Source organism: Neolamprologus brichardi, chromosome 3 (genome assembly GCF_056152115.1).
Source record: "Neolamprologus brichardi isolate AB-2024 chromosome 3, ASM5615211v1, whole genome shotgun sequence".
In the NCBI taxonomy this organism is placed as follows: domain Eukaryota; kingdom Metazoa; phylum Chordata; class Actinopteri; order Cichliformes; family Cichlidae; genus Neolamprologus; species Neolamprologus brichardi.
The window spans coordinates 15,074,920-15,092,511 of NC_142106.1; the positions used below are offsets into that span (position 1 = coordinate 15,074,920).

The window sequence follows — 17,592 nt, forward strand, 5'->3', positions numbered from 1 at the left end:
TTGTTGTGAGGAGAACATAAATAGCATTTGCATTTTGTGTTGTACAGTTCATTTGCTGTTATGGAAAAATAGCTGATAACTATTCACTGGTAGCTTTAAATACTTCTTCTGTTCTTCAACATGAAACCACGTTTAACCTTCAGATCACCAAATGGGTTTATTTATGAGCGCAGATGTGTATGTAGCTGTCTTTTGGAATTTTTTTTAATCCAAAACCTCTTTTCATAGTTTTGCTGGGATGTAGTGTAAAATATATTACATGTACATTTTGTGACATTAAAGATTTTGATTTGATTGTAATTTTTCCACTTTGTATAACCACATTTTGATGTTTGATTCACGACTAGCAGAAGTTTGAAGCAGATTGAGTCCAAAGTGACTTCTCGGTAGAGAGGGTTGAGTTGGTTTAACTCATCTCTGTATTAAAAAACCATCAAATAAGTAACATTTTAAAATGAAAAGAACCAGTACAGGCATGATGCTTTGATTCCAGCTTCAGTTTTATTCAGGTGATATCAACAGGGCACTTTAACTTTATAGTAAAAACATTAGAATCACAAACTCCCAGATTTCTGAATGAAATACATTTCATTTTTAAAATAGAATAAAAATAAATAATAAATAATAAAAATATATAATAATAAAAATAAATCCTACATTTCACTATTACTAATGAAGTCTGCAATAGAAATAAATATATTAAAAACTGTGTGCAATAACAAAGTTAAGAAGTGTGCACAGTGCTTAATGCTTAGAAACCTCTCTGATGTAAACATGAGTGTTTTATCTGTTTAAAGTGAAGCAGCAGGTAGTTTGATGTAACAAGTAAAAGTAACAACTTTCTCTTTTTAAATGAATATGAAGACTTCCAGTTAAACATGATTTTTGTGAACAGACAGTGAGTAACTAAAAGCACAACTTTGACTCTGGACATTTTTTTACCACTTAAAATAAATAAATTAATAAATTAATTAATGGATGTTTAAACATGAAACCTGAAAATCTTTGCGGTCACCTCAGATCAGCTGGAAAAAACTGAAACATTTCAACTACAGCCTGATATGAACCCTGCATCTGTTGTTTTAAGTTTTCTGTACCTCAAAAAAACAACAACAACACCATCACCACCACCAACAAAACAAACAAAGACATTTTCAAAGGCAGCTCCGAAAACATCACCAACACCCCCACCACACACGCCACCGCCATGAACTCCCTAAACAAAAACTTCATTCCAACAGATCCATCCTGTGTGTCTCCTCCTGGCTGACCTGCAGGTGAGAAACAGGTGTGAGGTGTCAGCTGTCAGGTAGGTGATGAGTGAAGAACAGAACAGAATCCATTTCCTCTTCAAACTGCTGTCAGACATTATCTACTGCACTCTGATCACATCACTCAGACCAGCTGCTTTCTACAAAGTCTCATCAACAACATCTTTACAAACAAACATCAACAACCAGGAAGCAGCTTCACCTCTGATCACACACTCACTCAACTCTACTCACTCACCTGGAGGAACAACTCTCAGTGTGATGTTGCCGCTGTACAACCATGATTGCGTTTCCTCCATGAAGACACGACATTCGTATGTTTCAGCATCAATAATCGTCACATTTTTCAGAATCAGAGACGCGTCTCCAACTTTCATGTGTCTGTCCTGCAGATCCACCCGGCTCTTAAAAGATGGATGCTGCCTGAATGGCTCAAAGTGCTCATCCCGGTATAAAAGGACATATTCTTCATTCAGATCAGTTCTGCTCCATTGTACAGCTGTGAATCTGATGTCTGGGACTCGACATGTCAGAGTGACGCTCTTTTGTCCAGATTTAGCTGTTATGTGTTTCTGATCTGAAAGAGGAAACAACACAGAGCAGAGAAGTTACAAAGGTCAAAATGCAAAACAAAAAAAAATCCAAATTTACGTAAAAGTATGATGTTTGGTAAGTAAATTAATGTTGACCAAAATAATACAGAGGAGGTTTCAGTGGCAATTTGTTTATCATGGTAGTACATAAAGACTGAAACACAGTGTATGAATGTGAAAATAAAAGAAAAAAAAATTTAAGGGTATAAACTAACACTGTCATTGTCATCTGGGTTACCACACACACACACACGAAATAGATTTAGCCTCGCCACACTCGTCTATATGACTCCTCATTTTCAGTGAGCCATCAGATATCACACAAGTTACAGTACAAGTGCATAAGTGCTAACAATATCTTATTGTTTTACAAAAATCCCAAACTACTCACCCATGACACCTTCATGTTTCACACCCACCATGGGCCTCAATACCCAAATCCCAAGTCCTAGCATTGCAGTCATCTTCCTGTTCGCGCTCCTTCCACTCTGGAGCACCACTTTTTTTTTTTTGCTTGATAAACCCATAGATTTTTTTTTTTTTTTTTTAAAAACCTTCAAAATAAAAATATTTTTCTTCTTCTTAGTGTGTCCTTGATACTCCTTTTCCTCAGAAACTGGCTGAAAAGCTAATTTTTGCACAGTTGCACAGAATGAAGTGACATATTTTCAAAAAACTTTTCAAAAGTGCCTTTTTAAATCAGTGGAGTGTAAACTCCCCAAGTAAATCTTGCAGTTTGATATTTGGACATATCAGTGGAACTCACGTGGCGCCTAGTTTACCGTAACTCTGTGAATAAGAGCATCCAGTGTGACGTAGAAGAGGCGTCCTTCCAACTTGTTGGGCGTGAGGGATTTGATACAGTATAACGCATCATATCTAATGCACAACTCAGCTGATACTACAGCCGTTAAATGGAAGAGTCGCATTATCTCCATTCATGTCAATGGATCAGTTTTTTGTTGTTATAGCAGACTGAGCACAAGAGAGAGGATTTTATTATTGAGTTAAAAAATTTTCTTATGTATCTATTTTTAGTCATATCAACTTTAACCGCAGGAAATTAACTAAGTACATATTTATTTTCTTTCTCTCTTTTTTTGCCATATTTTTAAAGTAACCTATATTTCACAAAAGCATAATAACACTCAAAATTCTGTTGTTGGTGTGTAAGCCCAGTGTTTTTAGGGGCCCCTATATGGCCACCCCTAAGAAAATTTCTGGAGGCGCCCCTGCTTGCAAACATATTTGTGCCTGCCTTTTTTCAGCCAATTAAAACATCTTTACAAAATTAAAGAGAGGTTATATATTGGCCCACTTGAAAGGTATTTTTATGTCTATTAAAGTTTTTAGCAGAAAATTGATAGCAGCTTCCCCCTTTTGACAGAAACGTTGTTTGTGGCTCAATATGTTTGACAAGTAAGCACCGCAGGGAACTATCTGAAGTCTCCGTGTTTAAACTCACGACTCTTCCATTCAAAGGCTTCCAAACTCACGACCAACGCGCCATCTACGATGACGTGACGTGACCACAACTTTGAGATTTTTGGACCATTTTTTTAACCAATAAAAGGCACCGAATACTTAATCACACATAGAGGTTTGCACAGTCAGCGGAGTGATTTGTTCGGTTCGGTTTGGCGCCAAGAAATCTCACCGGCGAAAGTGGACGCGGTGGCGACGACAACGAGCATCAAAATCCAGCAGGGCCACGAAAACGTTAGAACAGCCATTTGCGCTTAACCTAAAACAGCAAAGAATGAGGAGGGAATAGACGCAGGATTAAAGTCACGGAGTCCAGTTAGTTTACATTGCACAGTAGAGATTTACTCAAATATCCGTTTGTTTACCGTCGTTTTAAACTACGGCAGAAAACGATGTGACGTTGCTGTACCAGCTCGTACCGTCAACCCGTTTAAACGTTAGCGCTTTACAGATTATTAACGGTGAGTAAACAGCGACGGTCACGTTCAATGTGTCAGTAAAAACAGAGGAGCCGGTGAACGTTTATCTTTTAAAGGTTTTCCGTCAGTTACTCACGAGCTCTCAGCCAGGTACCGCCAACACGACCACGGTGAAAACTACTCTGAATGAGCGCGCCGGTTCCGGTGAAGCTTCTTTACCGGCTCCAGAACTTTCTGGAGTTTTCCGGGCAGCGGAGGAGCCGAGACTGCTGCGAGGCACCTTAACCGACAGTTGTTTATTCGTTTAGATTTTTATGTTGCGATTTTACATTAAAGTAAACATGTTTCATTTAAATAGCTGATTGATGGCGCTCTTTTTTTAATAAAAAACTAAACTAATCACACGGAAACCATTCAGGCAATCTGTGGGCGGTTCCCGTTCATATAGGAAGTAAATAAACCGCTGTTTTTTTTCTCTCTCTTCAAACCTTACTTATCAAACACGCCCCCTCCCCTACAAAAACAAAAGAAAAACAAACAAACTAGAAAGCACCTACAGAAAGGTACAGCACTCAGAGAATCACTTATAAGTAAAAACAAAAGAAACAACAACAAAAACAATTCTACAAAAATTAAATAGACCCGAAAGATTTTCATCCTAAAAGAATTTTAAAAAGTAAAAGCGTGGTGCTCCAGTGGTTAGTACTGTTGCCTCACAGCAAGAAGGTTGTGGATGAGTAAAGTTCAGAGGTCAGAGTTAAGTTATTGACATCATGAGGCTTTCATTGTTAATTCATAAGATTAGGCATGGGGACTGAGTGTTTTATCACCTCATAAAATGAATGAAGGAACAATAATGAACCTCACACCCTAAATGCAAGCTGTTCCAACTCTGCTAGGCGCTCAAGAGCACAGTGCGCCAAAACAAACAGAAATTTGTACAGTTTCCTTCCCCATGCCATCACTTGAATTAACACTTAGAGCACTCACATAGTGTCTCTATTAAACATCCACCATACCTGCTGCTTATCAATGGTGGTGTGCAGATTGATACTGAAATATCGATTCATCCAATACCAGTCATTTATGTTCTAGAATCGATTCTCATTTTAAAATATCAATATTTTCGTAATTTAAGGTAAATTTGTAGTTTATTGTTAACAGATACAGAGTGGAAAGAAACAATATAATTCGGATTGTCTACATTGGAAGGAACTACTTCCTCTTCCACCTTTAATAATCATGTGCGAAATACGGCTTTATAAATGTGTCGCTGCCCCTTGGTGCACGCACTCACAACAATGGCTGTGTGTAAATGGAGTCATTGGCGGATGTACTTTACCTCCACTAACAGCCAAGATGCGGTTTGTGGTAAATGTGGCAAGATAGTGAGGTGTTTTGGTAACACCACTAAAATCGTCAAACACCTCAGAGTAAATCATATTGCTTATGTTTATGTTGAGATGAACTGAAGAGGAGGGGTGGACAGGGTCAGGTGCTGCTAGGGTGAGACAGACGTCTTTCGTGGAGTCCTTTAGTGCTGCGGGCAGGCAAGGTGTTCAAAAAAGTTTTTTATATTTCTATGTGATAATTCTGCATTATTAAGTGATAAGAACAAGTAACCTGACGTCCTGTAATCATTATGAATCATTATGAGGTATCGGATCAGTATCGCCGATACCACCCTGAATTTTACTTGGTATCCAGCTGGAAAGGAAATCAGTTAACTCCTCAACTCCTAATCAAGTATCTGGTTATTACACATAGTAATAACTATGTGTCAAATCTACCTAGTTTGTTTTCCTGCATTTACCTAAGTCTAGGATTTCCTGGCTACTGATTGGTTAGTGAAGTCACATGGGGGCTGACAAAGGAAGTGTTGTTGTTAAAGTGTCCTGAGAGTAAAGGTGCTTCTAAGAAAATTATTTGTCTCCATCTTGCTGTTTCTACTAGTTCAGAGCAGGGGTAGGGGATGTTGGTCCTCGAGAGCTGGTGTCCTGCAGGTTTTAGATCTCACCCTGGGTCACCACACCTGAATCAAATGATTAGTTCATTACCAGGCCTCTGGAGAACTTCAAGACATGTTGAGGAGCTAATTTAGCCATTTAAAACAGCTGTTTTGGATCAAGGACACATCTAAAACCTGCAGGACACCGGCTCTCGAGGCCTGGAGTTCCCTACCCCTGATTCAGAGAGATTCAGATCAACATAATGAACCCTCACTTTACAATATCACAGGCTTTACTGTGATATATGAAACACGTGCAGAGTCTCAGCCTATCCTACCTGCTTCGTGTCACAGAAAATGATTTCTAATAATAATTACTAATTTAAGAAAATACTTTTTTGATTAAATTGATTGACAGTGCTCACACATGTTCACTACAGTTCTTGTTTTGAACCACTAGATGTCAATAAACCTTCATTTTTATGGTGTGAAGAATGAAACCATTTATATTCCTGATGTTTCACAGTTTAACATTTTTTCATATTTCAGACTTTCTGCAAGTATTTCACAATAAAAAAAAATCTTTTCATACTTTTTTCAATTTGAAGGGCTGAAACACTTTCCATGTGAAATGATGCAGAAAAGTCTGTTTTAGCCATAAAAAGAAAACAGAATTATTATACTATTATTCAACTTCTATGGATTTCTCATTCATTATTCTCCCATAGCTCAGCCTAGTAGTATTCACCTGTAGTAATAACTTATTGATTTATAAATAATTTCTATTCATTTCAATTTTATTAATGCAGAGCCAAATCACTACAACAGTTGCCTCAAGGTGCTTTATGTTATAAGGTAAAGACCGAACATTAATACAACCCAGCCCAACCCCCTGTGAGCAAGCACTTGGCAACAGTGGGAAGGAAAAACTACCTTTTAACAGGAAGAAATACCTGACAGAATCACACTCAGTGGCAGCTATTTCGTGGGACTGGTTGGGGGTGAGGGGAGGGAGACAGGACAAAGACACACAGTTATTAGATGCTGCTCCAGCCGGTCAGAGAATCCCCGCCGCCCCGCCCTCTCCTCCCTGTGCAGCAAGCAGCAGGCGCACCTCGCAAACGGAGGGCGCCCTTACACCCAGGAAATGGGTGGCAGAAAACCGATCGGTGCCTATGCCATTCCCAATATGCGCTGGTATGACATCAGGGCAGCATGAGTTTTTGTTTTTTGCCCATGCGCGTGATGCCGCCCCCCACCACGATGGGGCAATCGCCCGTGTCGCCTGAATCAAAAAACCTCTACTGCATAAGGGCATAAGGAAGTTTGTCTAATGACACCTTTACAAACCACCCGATTGTGGTTAAAAGAGAGAGAAGCACAACACCACCTCCATCTCACTTCCTTTCATGTGAACTGCTCTCATTATCAGGAAAACAAAACCTAATGTTCGGACATAAAAGGTAATCACCTCATCAATCATTGTCTATTAAAGCTCTCTGATTCTTCCCCATGAAAGGGAATCAAAGAGCTCATGGTTAATATCATATTTACTTCATATTAGATATTAGAGCTTTGATTTAATAGAAAAGCCTCATACTGATGAGTGAAGAGGAAACCACAGTCACAGAGGGAGGAGGAAGAGGAGGGTGTGCATAGAAACTGATCACTTATAAACTTTTAACTTACCAAGTGTGAAGATGGGGGAAGTTTCTGTGCTGTGGCTGCTCTGTAAGTTCCCTCTGTTTCTACAAAGTTTAGTTAAAGATACGCGCAAAAGGGAACAAAAACATTTCTCCGAAGTATGCTTTTAGGGATGTTTGGCTTTGTTACGATTAATTTGTGAGACTTACTCAGAAAGGTCGTAATGATACTCTTACAGGAAGTTTGCATGTTTTTCATTTTAATACATTTTAATACTGTTACGTCCTGCTAGGGCCGTAACAAATTTAAATTTTCTCCACTTTTGAATCAATTCCTTGTTTTCAGACCTTTTTCTCCTTCCTTTGCTGACTTTTCTTCAGTGTTTTTTTTTTCGCTTTGCCCTCTGATCACTTCGTTAAACCTCTCAAATTAAAAACTAACCCAAGTGTCATTTGTCTTCAGTCCTGACCTCACTGCTGATCTACACGACAAACCAAGGTCAGTGAGCTTCGTCTTTGTTAGTAAAAACTTAATTTAAACATTCAGGTGTAGGTTTAAGGAAAAGTTTTGATTATTATTACTCATTGATGACATGTTCAAACTCTCATTTCATACAATCTGCTTCACCCTGATGCTTCACAGGGCAACATGATGGTATAAAACATGAAAAAGGTCAAACTCGTGTTGTACCAAGAGAAAAAAATAAAATAAAAGGAAACAAACAGCTACAAAGGGAGGAGATGGTTTTAACAAGAGCTCCCGTTGGTGGCCTCATTGATAATGAAAGCAGAAAAGGAGGAAGTGACGCTGTTACAGAGACAAACAGACAGTGATCAGAGCATGAGAGCAGAAAATTCATTAGCAGGTGACCAGAGCTTGTTCATCTGTGCAGTCTGGGACTATAAACTGTATATAAAAGATGGCAGAAGTCAAATGGAACAACAGTATGTTAATGATTAGTGAACTGTTTAAAGCTTTAGTTTTAGCTTCAATCGGGAACATCGTACTTAGAAGTGTCCGTACTTGGGTGAGAGGTCAATGCTAAGCTATTGGCTAATGCTAGCCAGTTAGTGCTAAGTGACATCCAAAGAAAATCCTGAAATTTCAATCACTAAAACTGGAGCAGAGACATCTTATATGTGCTTTTAGAACAATTAAAAATCTCACCTCCACTTGTCAGTACCATTAAATAAATATAGCAGAAGAAATATATTTATTTTGTAGTACACATTTAGGTTTTTAATGATTAAATGTATGCAATATTTTCTTTATATTAAGACGTTTTTATTCATTAGAATTATAAAGACAAACTGTTAACTGTTTGGTAAAGTCAAGACATTCATTTAAAAATATGTTATGAATTAAGTCATTCAAGGGTGCTCATAAGTAGATTAGAGTTGAGATAAGAATCTGTTCATATGGTCTTAATGTTTAGCCAGTGGAGTAAAGGCATAAAGACAAAAGCGTGGAAAGATTGGTGCTTCGTATTGGAAGCATTTGTTATTTTTGCTAGCTCTTCTAGCTAACAGCAGCAGGCAACTTTTTCTCTCCTATTTGTAGCTTTTGTGGTCCTACAGGGGATTCTGTGTCACTGTGTATGCGAGGTAAACATGGCTGTGTGTAAAAAAATTAATGCCTTGCTAATGAAATACCTCTTAGTTTCAAACCTAACACAGGTAATTAAACATTGTTTATTTTGAATGAATTTAGGAACTGCCAGTAATCCCAATTAGCGTCCTGCTAATCCAGATTTGATAAACCTTAAAAGTCTGTACCTGGATCAGTGTGATTGCCAAAACTGGATCACTTACATACTTTTAAAAATTCAACATTTACGGTGGAAACTTGCTTGACCTTTGTGATCAGTGCTCAGGTTGACAGTTTCTCATATCCAAGTATTTTTTCCCTGTTTCATTCAGTTCGTCTGACTGTGATCCCAAACAGCTCTCAGTTCTTCAAAGAAAAGACTTTGTCTCTGAGCTGTGAGGGGGCCGAAAACTCTGCTGGATGGACTCTGAGGAGAAGCACACTTGAAGGACAGAGTCACTGTGGAGAAACGTGGGGAAGATGGTCCAATTGTTCCTGTAAGATCAGCATGACGCTCCCATGGGACAGTGGGGTTTACTGGTGTGAGTCCAGAGAGGGTCCCATCAGTAACATGGTTAACCTGACAGTCACTGGTAAGCTGAGTGTGTGGAGTTAGTGTTGATGAAGCTGTGTGTAAATGGATGAAATGCTGTAGTTTGTCTCTGTGTTGAGGTGGATCAGTGATCCTGCAGAGTCCTGTCCTCCCTGTGATGGAGGGAGATGACGTCACTCTGCTCTGTAAAACAAAGACCACTCCCTCCAACCTCCCAGCTGCTTTCTTCAAAGATGGTATCTTCATTGGGAATGAGGCTAGAGGTCACATGACCATCCAGCATGTTTCCAGGTCTGATGAAGGCCTCTACAAGTGTGACATCAGCGGTCATGGAGAGTCTCCATCCAGCTGGATCACTGTCACAGGTGAGGAGCTTCACTCTGATTATCACTCTTATTTTATCCACATATTCACCTGAACAGGTGGGATTCTCTCTACAGGTAATCCAATAACCACAGTCCTGCCTACATCTACACCCCCACCACCCACATTTACATCCCTCACCCCTGGATCAGCTCCACACCCTGATGCCCCTTCCCTCCAGCTTGAGTTCAGACTGCCTTTCCACCTGCTGGTGTTCTGTCCGTACTTCATTGCCACTGTCCTCATGGTGTCTTTATATCGACGCAGAGCCAAAGGTAACACTTTGATTCCCCTTGAATATTTTTAAAGCTCGATCTGGGATTACCTTATTTAACAGGTGCTCCTTGTTTCTTTGGTAACAGCACCACCTACCTGCACTGGACAGAAGTTGCCTGACGACTTGTTTGACTGACCACTGAGCATCAAGTGTGAGATGCAGCTTAGAAAAGTCAACATAGACTCTTTGTACAAAGACATGTCTGCTTCCTGATCTTCCCCTGTTAGGTCTTAACGTCAGGCTTTTTCCATAAATCCTTTTAAAAACATTAATAGCAGTTGTTTTTGTTGCTTTTCACTCGTAAAATTTCTTAAATACATTCTTAGGATCAATATGTGAATCACCGAAGAGAGAGGGTTTTGTTTTCTTCTTTTTATGTCCATGAGTGTTTAATTGATGAATATTGTGCTCACTTTTGGTGTGCCCAAGTTTCAGTCTTCGGCCCTCTTCTCTTCATAATTTACATCCTCCTTTTTTGTACCATTTTCCGCAAATTTGATCTTCACTTTCACTGTTTTGCTGATGACATCCTGCAGGCCTGTTTCCTCCCTCCCACCTTCTTCTCTTACAGAATGCTTATCTAAAATAAAATCCTGGTTCAGCTCTAATTTTCTAAAGCTCAATGAGGATAAAACTGAAATCCTCCTTATTGGCACAAATCCAACCTATTGAAGGCGAATCATTTCTCACTCACCATTGATAACTCCACAGTTTTCCCTTCTCCTCAGGTTAAGAGCCTTGGTGTCGTCCTAGACAGTTCACTTTCCTATAAATCTCACATCAGTAATCTCACCCTTTCTGCCTATTTCCATCTACACAGCATTAAGAGATTACGTCCTTCTCTTTCCACCCAGTCTACGTCCATTCTAGTCCATAGTCTCGTTCTCTTCCTTCCTCCTTCATTTACTATAGTAATTCTCTCTTACATGGTCTCCTCCAAAAATCCCTCCAGAAGCTTCAACTGGTTCAAAATTCCTCCTACCAACACATCACCCCCATTCTCCAGGAATTTCACTGGCTCCCAGTGAAACTCCGGATGGTGTACAAACTTCTTCTGCTCATCTTCAAGGCCATTCATAACCTTGCTCCTCCTCTTTCTGACCTGTTAAGCACCTGACCTGCCTTTTTTCCGCCTCACCACCATGGGAAGCAGAGCTTTCAGCTTCTCTGCTCCCAGGCTGTGGAACTCTTTACCCCCAGATATAAGAAACATTGGTTCTCTCCCCCAGTTTAAATCTCAGCTCAGAACCTGTCTGTTCAAATCTGCATATTCACTGTGAACCCACTGTTTGTTCATTTTATCTTGTGCTTTTATTTTATTGTTCTTCATTGTGTCATTGTTCTATTATGTGTTTTATCCTATTGTGCAGTGTCCTTTGGTGTCTTGAAAGGCAATTTTGAATAAAATGTATTATTGTTACTATTATTATTATTATTATTATTATTATTATTATTATTATTATTATTATGAATACTTAACCGTTGGGACCTCTCTTTTCTTTAGGATTTATATTCAGTGCTCTTTATTGGCATAAAAACAATTACGTTTTCAATTCAGTTTGATTAATGCAGCACCAAATCACAACAAAGGTTGCCTTTAGGTGCTTTATATTGTAAGTACAATGAATGTTCTCTGTACAATAATACAGAGAAAAGAGAGAAAACCACAACAATCAGGTAACCTCCTATGAGCGAGCACTTTGGTGACAGTGTTGCTGAGGTTAGTTCATAGACTGCAGACTGTTAGACTTGATGGATAGGATTAACAACCTGTTAGCTGCAAATAATCATGTGCAGTTCTGAAAGCAGTCCATGAACTAACCTCAGCAAACGGCAGCTAACAATGTTAGTGCAGTGGCGAGTAGCCTTCAGTAATACTAATAAACCACACAGCAGTAGTACATTCATGTAGTTGTAAAAAGCATGACAGTATATTAAGTAATCCAAAGTCTTCAGAATACTTTACTCTCATTGAGTAACTTAACCGAATACGTTACAAAATACATTTGGGGGCATGAATTCTGTAATCTGCAGTGGAATACATTTTAAAAGTAACCTTCCCAACACTGTACATATATATGTATATGCTATATTTATGCTATATTTATGCTTATATTCATCTAATAAATAAAGTTTTGTTTTTTCAATAAAGAGGCACTCACAGTGTTTTTCCACTCATCAGTTAGATGGAAAGTCTGTGTGCTTATTGTGGTCTGGCTGTGGTTGACAGAGCGACACATCCTCTTTGAGTTTGTTTTTTTGTTCTTTTTCTTACTTTTACTGAACACTGCAGACTCAACACACTGAGCCCGTGAAGCTGAAGTCTGGGTTTACGCTTCAGATCTCCTTTAAATGATGTCTGTGTCCTCCTAAATGGCAAAACCAAGACTGTGTGTGCTCGTTCACGCTTGTGAAGAGTTTCAGGCTTTCAAAGTGCGGACATTGTGACTCCTCCTCAGAACATATGCTGTGGTTTCTGTGGTTTTTGCTTCTCTACAGGCTTTTCAGAAAAATGCTTTCTAAACTTGGCTGCAGGTTTAAAACCGCCCCCCTGCTGGGCTGGGAGTCCTGCAGCTACGTTGCTTTAAATAAGCACAATCATCCTCTGTAAAACCTCTTCGAAGTAGAGCCTGTGACTGTCCAGTGTGCTCGACAAAATAAGCCGCTATTTTCCACTGCCATATTTTTTTAAAATTCCTTGGCTCTGCTGGAGTAACTTTGCATGACTCATAACTGAAAATAATCATTCTTTATTTTGTACTGGGCGTCCGTGCAGAACCTCAGTTCTGGAGTTCAACCTTGTGAACTCTCAGTTAGGAAGAAACAGTCACATTATTTACTTATGAGTGCTAAAACACTGCAAAATGCTCCAGTAATATCCACTCATCCCCAACCCATTGAGTCAGATGGCTGCCCCTCCCTGAACCTGGTTCTGCTGGAGGTTTCTTCCTGTTCAAAGGGAGTTTTTCCTTCCCATTGTTGCCAAAGCGCTTGCTCATAGGGGGTCATATGATTGCTGGAATTTTTCAGCTTTTCTTAGGTTTTTGTTTTCACATTTGGCAGGCTAGGTTCTATTTATATTTTCATGTAATCATTTCACCTTATTCTTTAGTCTCCATCTCAGTTTTCTCTTTGTGTGGTTTACTTTTGTGTTTGCGTTTAGCTATTGTTTCTCATTTCCTTATTTGTCGTCTCCTGTGTTTCAGATCTAGTTTTACTTTCTCATTTTCATGTGGATTGTGTGCATCTGTGTCTTGTTCCTCCTCTGTCTGTCTGACTTAAAGTCACTAATGATCTTCTAATCGGAGCTGACTCCGGTCTTCTCATGATTCTCACCCTTTTGGATCTAAGTTCAGCCTTTGACACCATCATCTCTCACTCCATCCTTCTAAACAGACTTTCGTCTCTTTACGTCTCCGACACACCCCTAGCCTGGCTCCAATCACATCTCGTATTTCCATCTACACAACATTAACAGATTAAGTCCTATTTTTTTTCCACCCAGTCTGTGTCCATTCTTGTTCATAGTCTCATTACCCATTTCATTTACTATAGCAATTCTCTCTTACATGGTCTCCTCCAAAAATCCCACCATGGCTTCAACTAGTTCAAAACTCAGCCCCCCACATTATTACAGAACCCCCTCCTTCCAGCACATCACCCTTATCCTTCAGGAATTTCACTGGCTCCCAGTACAAGCTTGTACAAGCTTTCTCTGCTCACCTTCAAGGCCCTTCATATCCACGATCCTCCTTTCTGACCTGTTAAGCACTTTTCTGCCTGCTTATATCAAACATCTTCTTTCCATCCAGCTTTCTGTGCCTTCCTTCCCCCTCACCACTATGGGAAGCAGAGATGTTAGCTGCTGTTGAACTTTCTACCCCCAGATATAAGAAACATTGGTTCTCTCCCCCAGTTTAAATCTCAGCTCAAAACCCATCTGTTCAAATCTGCATATTCACTGTGAACTTAATGTTTGTTTATTTGAACTTGTTTTATATTCAGTGTTGGGGAGTAACGGAATACATGTACCGCCGTTACGTATTTAAAATACAAAATATGAGTAACTGTATTCCGTTACAGTTACGGTTTAAAAAGGTGGTATTTAGAATACAGTTACTTTGTTGAAATAAATGGATTACACGGCGGTACTTCCCTGTTTCATATTGTGGCGGGTCAGGACTGTTTGGGTTTTGTTTGACAGCTACGTTCTGTTGTTCCAGGCGGTAGCTTACGGTTGCCATGGTTACAGGGTGACGCTCTCTCTCTGCGTGTTTCCTGGGTGAGAGAGCGCCTTGTTGTTGTCGTTGTGCTAAGCTAATAGGCAGAATGCTACCGGTATAGCTCTAAAGAATGTAGCATCATGGGCAGTGTAGTCCGTGCTGCAGGGAGAATGGACTGCCATACCTGTTATGTGTCTGTGAGCGAGGGAGGGAGAAAAAGGAAAAGTGCGAGCTGTCATCGAGCAAAAACGGGAGCTGGAAGCATGTAAATATAATAATAACCACTGCAGCCAAGAAGAGAGCCTGACGAGCCCAGTTGTAAGTAAGCTATTAAGACTCGACTGTACACCGTGTTCGTGTTTTCCTCCAAAAACAATAAGTTCTGTTGGAGCAGCCTTTCAACGCCTCTCTCTGTCTCTCGCTAGCAAAGTTGACCCAGACAACAAAGTAAAGCTAGTTTTCGGCTACGAGCCCGACACAGAACCCACCGTATTAGCCAGAGGTCCCTTTACTACGGTTCGGAGCCGCGGACCTTCAGTAACAGTAATAAATCACAGCAATAGTACATTCATGTAGTTGTAAACAGCATGATAATATATTAAGTAATCCAAAGTATTCAGAATACGTTACTCTCATTGAGTAACGTAACGGAATACGTTACAGAATACATTTTGGGGCATGTATTCTGTAATCTGTAATGGAATACATTTTAAAAGTAACCTTCCCAACACTGTTTATATTGTTCTTCATTTTGTCATTGTTCTACTATGTGTTTTACTCTATTGTTAAGTGTCCTTGTGTGTCTTGAAAGGCACTTTTAAATAAAATGTATTATTGTTAGTTATATATGATTAAATTGTCAATAATGACTTTTGTTGTTGCTATTAATCAAGCTGCAATTAGTAAATGTCTTAATATTAAAAAATATATATATTATTTTTTCATAATCAGATTTGTGTTTATTGTGGTTTAAAAAAGAAAAGAGAATAAATGGAGGGGAGAAACAACCCTCCTAACTACTCCGAATTACTTTTAAGAAAGATTCAAAGAAAAAGCATGAAATCATTGCAGATCAGGAGTGAAGAACTGCAACATTTCTGTATGTAAAAATAACCAAAGTCAAACACGCTGCTTATAAGTATAATCAGCTGATGATATTAGCTCAACTTATTTTTTTAAACCAGCATTTCATTTTTTTCATGTGTAAAAAGTTGATTTTGTGAAGTAAGTTGGCTTCTGATTTTAAAAAGTTTAGTGTAAAGTAAAAGTACTTATAGTTACATTACAACTCTGACTTTACACGGTGGAGCATGGAGGGATTTACTGTCACATGGCTTAAAAATAAAAGCTGTAGAACAGCACTTCACCTACTGGTGATGGCCAGAGGGGCCGATGGCGCGATATGGCAGCCTCGCCTCTGTCAGTCTGCCCCAGGGCAGCTGTGGCTACAACTGTAGCTGCCTCCACCAGTGTGTGAGACTGAATGAATAGTGGAATTGTACAGCGCTTTGAGGGCCCCGAAAAGAACTATATAACTTGTTTGTTTACTTGCACTGCTTTAACTGGAGCCTCGTCCTCTCGTCTCTCTCTACTGCATGCAGCGGAGATAAAAATAAAGTTTACTTTGACTTCAGCAGCAAGCAGGCGCTCCGAGGGCTCTCGCGCTCACTTTTTGCATACAGAATTTCGAAAAAACATCGGTGCAAATTCTAAGTCTGTATCATGATGTCTGGTGTTTTCGTGTTTGTTGTTTTGTTTTTATTTTGTTTTATTTTGCGAGTTAGTTATTACACGCTGCTCCAGCCAGCCAGAGAATCCCCCGCCACCGCCCCGCCCTCTCCTCCCTGTGCCACAAGCAGCAGGCACCTCGCAAATGGAGGGCGCCCTTACTCTCAGCAAATGAGCGATAGAAAACCAATCGGTGCCTATGCCATCCCCAGTATGCGCTTGCATGACGTCGGGGCAGCATGAGTACGAGCATGAGTACGACCGGTTACCGGTGATGCCGCCCCGGGCAACCGCCCGTGTCGCCCGTATCAAAAACCGCTACTGAGCCTACCTAACTGCCTATCAATCATGCTGCATTTTTCAGTTGCCCTATAATCAGCTGATTTCACTTCTCTGTTGGAGGAAAATAGTGGCGCCGACTACAGTGTGGATATGGACATTTCTAAAGGATGAAGTTAAATCATCCTGCTCACACAACTTTGGCTCTTTACTGGTACTTGCACAGATTGCATGCTAACGCTAAGCTAGCCAAGAACCCAGAGTGACACTAAAGTCAGATGTTCGATGTTAAAACTCGTGATTCTAAATTGAGTATTGGGGTAAATGTGAATAGTTGTGTCTCTGTGTTAACTTCCACCTTTACTCCTATGCCTGTTAGGCTGTCAGAATTCCTCTCTCCTGACCAACATGCCAGAACTCCCTGAGTCTGCAAGAATCAGGCTATGGTGGTAACACTTCAGGATACCAAGACATTTTGGATAACTTCATAATGATAAACAATGGATTGCATTTATATAGCGCTTTCCGAGACCCTCAAAGCACTTAACAATTCCACTATTCATTCACTCACTGGTGGAGGCTACAGTTATAGCCACAGCAGCCCTGGGGCAGATTGACAGAAGCAAGGCTGCCATATTGCACCATTGGCCTCTCTGGCCATCACCAGTAGGCGGTAGATGAAGTGTCTTGCTCAAGGACACAACCACCAAGAAAGACAGAGCGGGGGATCGAACCGGCAACATTCCAGTTATAAGATGAGCCTCCCAACCCCCTGAACCACAGTCGCCCTCATACTGCAAACCAGACCTTCTTGTCCAACATCAATGTCTTATTGCAAAAATGGGCTTCTGGAAGAATAATCTGATTCCCGCAATTACACTCCTAAACCTTCCAGAGTAGTTTAATCCGTTCTATCTGCAAAGAATGAGATGTCACTGAAGATCATATCCGTGTGAAGGCAGGCCAGTGGATATTTTTGGCTGTATGGTATGCAACAGCAAAGATGTTGGCAGACGTTTAACTTCTGGGGGGGGGGTTATTAAGCCTACATTTGGGGCAAAGTCAGCAAACTGTCATTCCTGTCAGATTTCAATGTCTTTAATCAGCAGTGTGAACACACACAGAGCCCACTAACATCATGAATCAAATTTAACACATTTTCACTCAGTGCTTTAGACTTTTCTCTTACTAACACAAATGTATTATGCACCTGTATCCCATG

General features: G+C 40.0%; 2 protein-coding genes across 2 annotated transcripts; one reads left to right on the plus strand and one right to left on the minus strand.

Annotated features, from left to right (window-relative positions):
• Positions 1–441: 441 nt before the first annotated feature.
• LOC148103610 (uncharacterized) lies at positions 442–4,004 on the minus strand. Its single transcript, XM_087838901.1, has 3 exons — positions 3,522–4,004; positions 1,510–1,848; positions 442–1,271 (listed from the first exon to the last, which is right to left on the minus strand). Exons 1-3 carry the CDS (start codon positions 3,595–3,597, stop codon positions 1,099–1,101), a joined length of 588 nt encoding a protein of 195 aa, XP_087695027.1. The 5' UTR covers positions 3,598–4,004; the 3' UTR covers positions 442–1,098.
• A 3,407-nt stretch (positions 4,005–7,411) lies between these two features.
• On the plus strand, positions 7,412–11,421 carry LOC148103611 (low affinity immunoglobulin gamma Fc region receptor III-like). Its single transcript, XM_087839152.1, has 6 exons — positions 7,412–7,447; positions 7,823–7,858; positions 9,280–9,540; positions 9,620–9,865; positions 9,941–10,138; positions 10,226–11,421. The coding sequence occupies exons 1-6, from the start codon at positions 7,417–7,419 to the stop codon at positions 10,273–10,275; spliced, it is 822 nt and encodes a 273-aa protein (XP_087695278.1). The 5' UTR covers positions 7,412–7,416; the 3' UTR covers positions 10,276–11,421.
• The last annotated feature ends 6,171 nt before the right edge of the window (positions 11,422–17,592 follow it).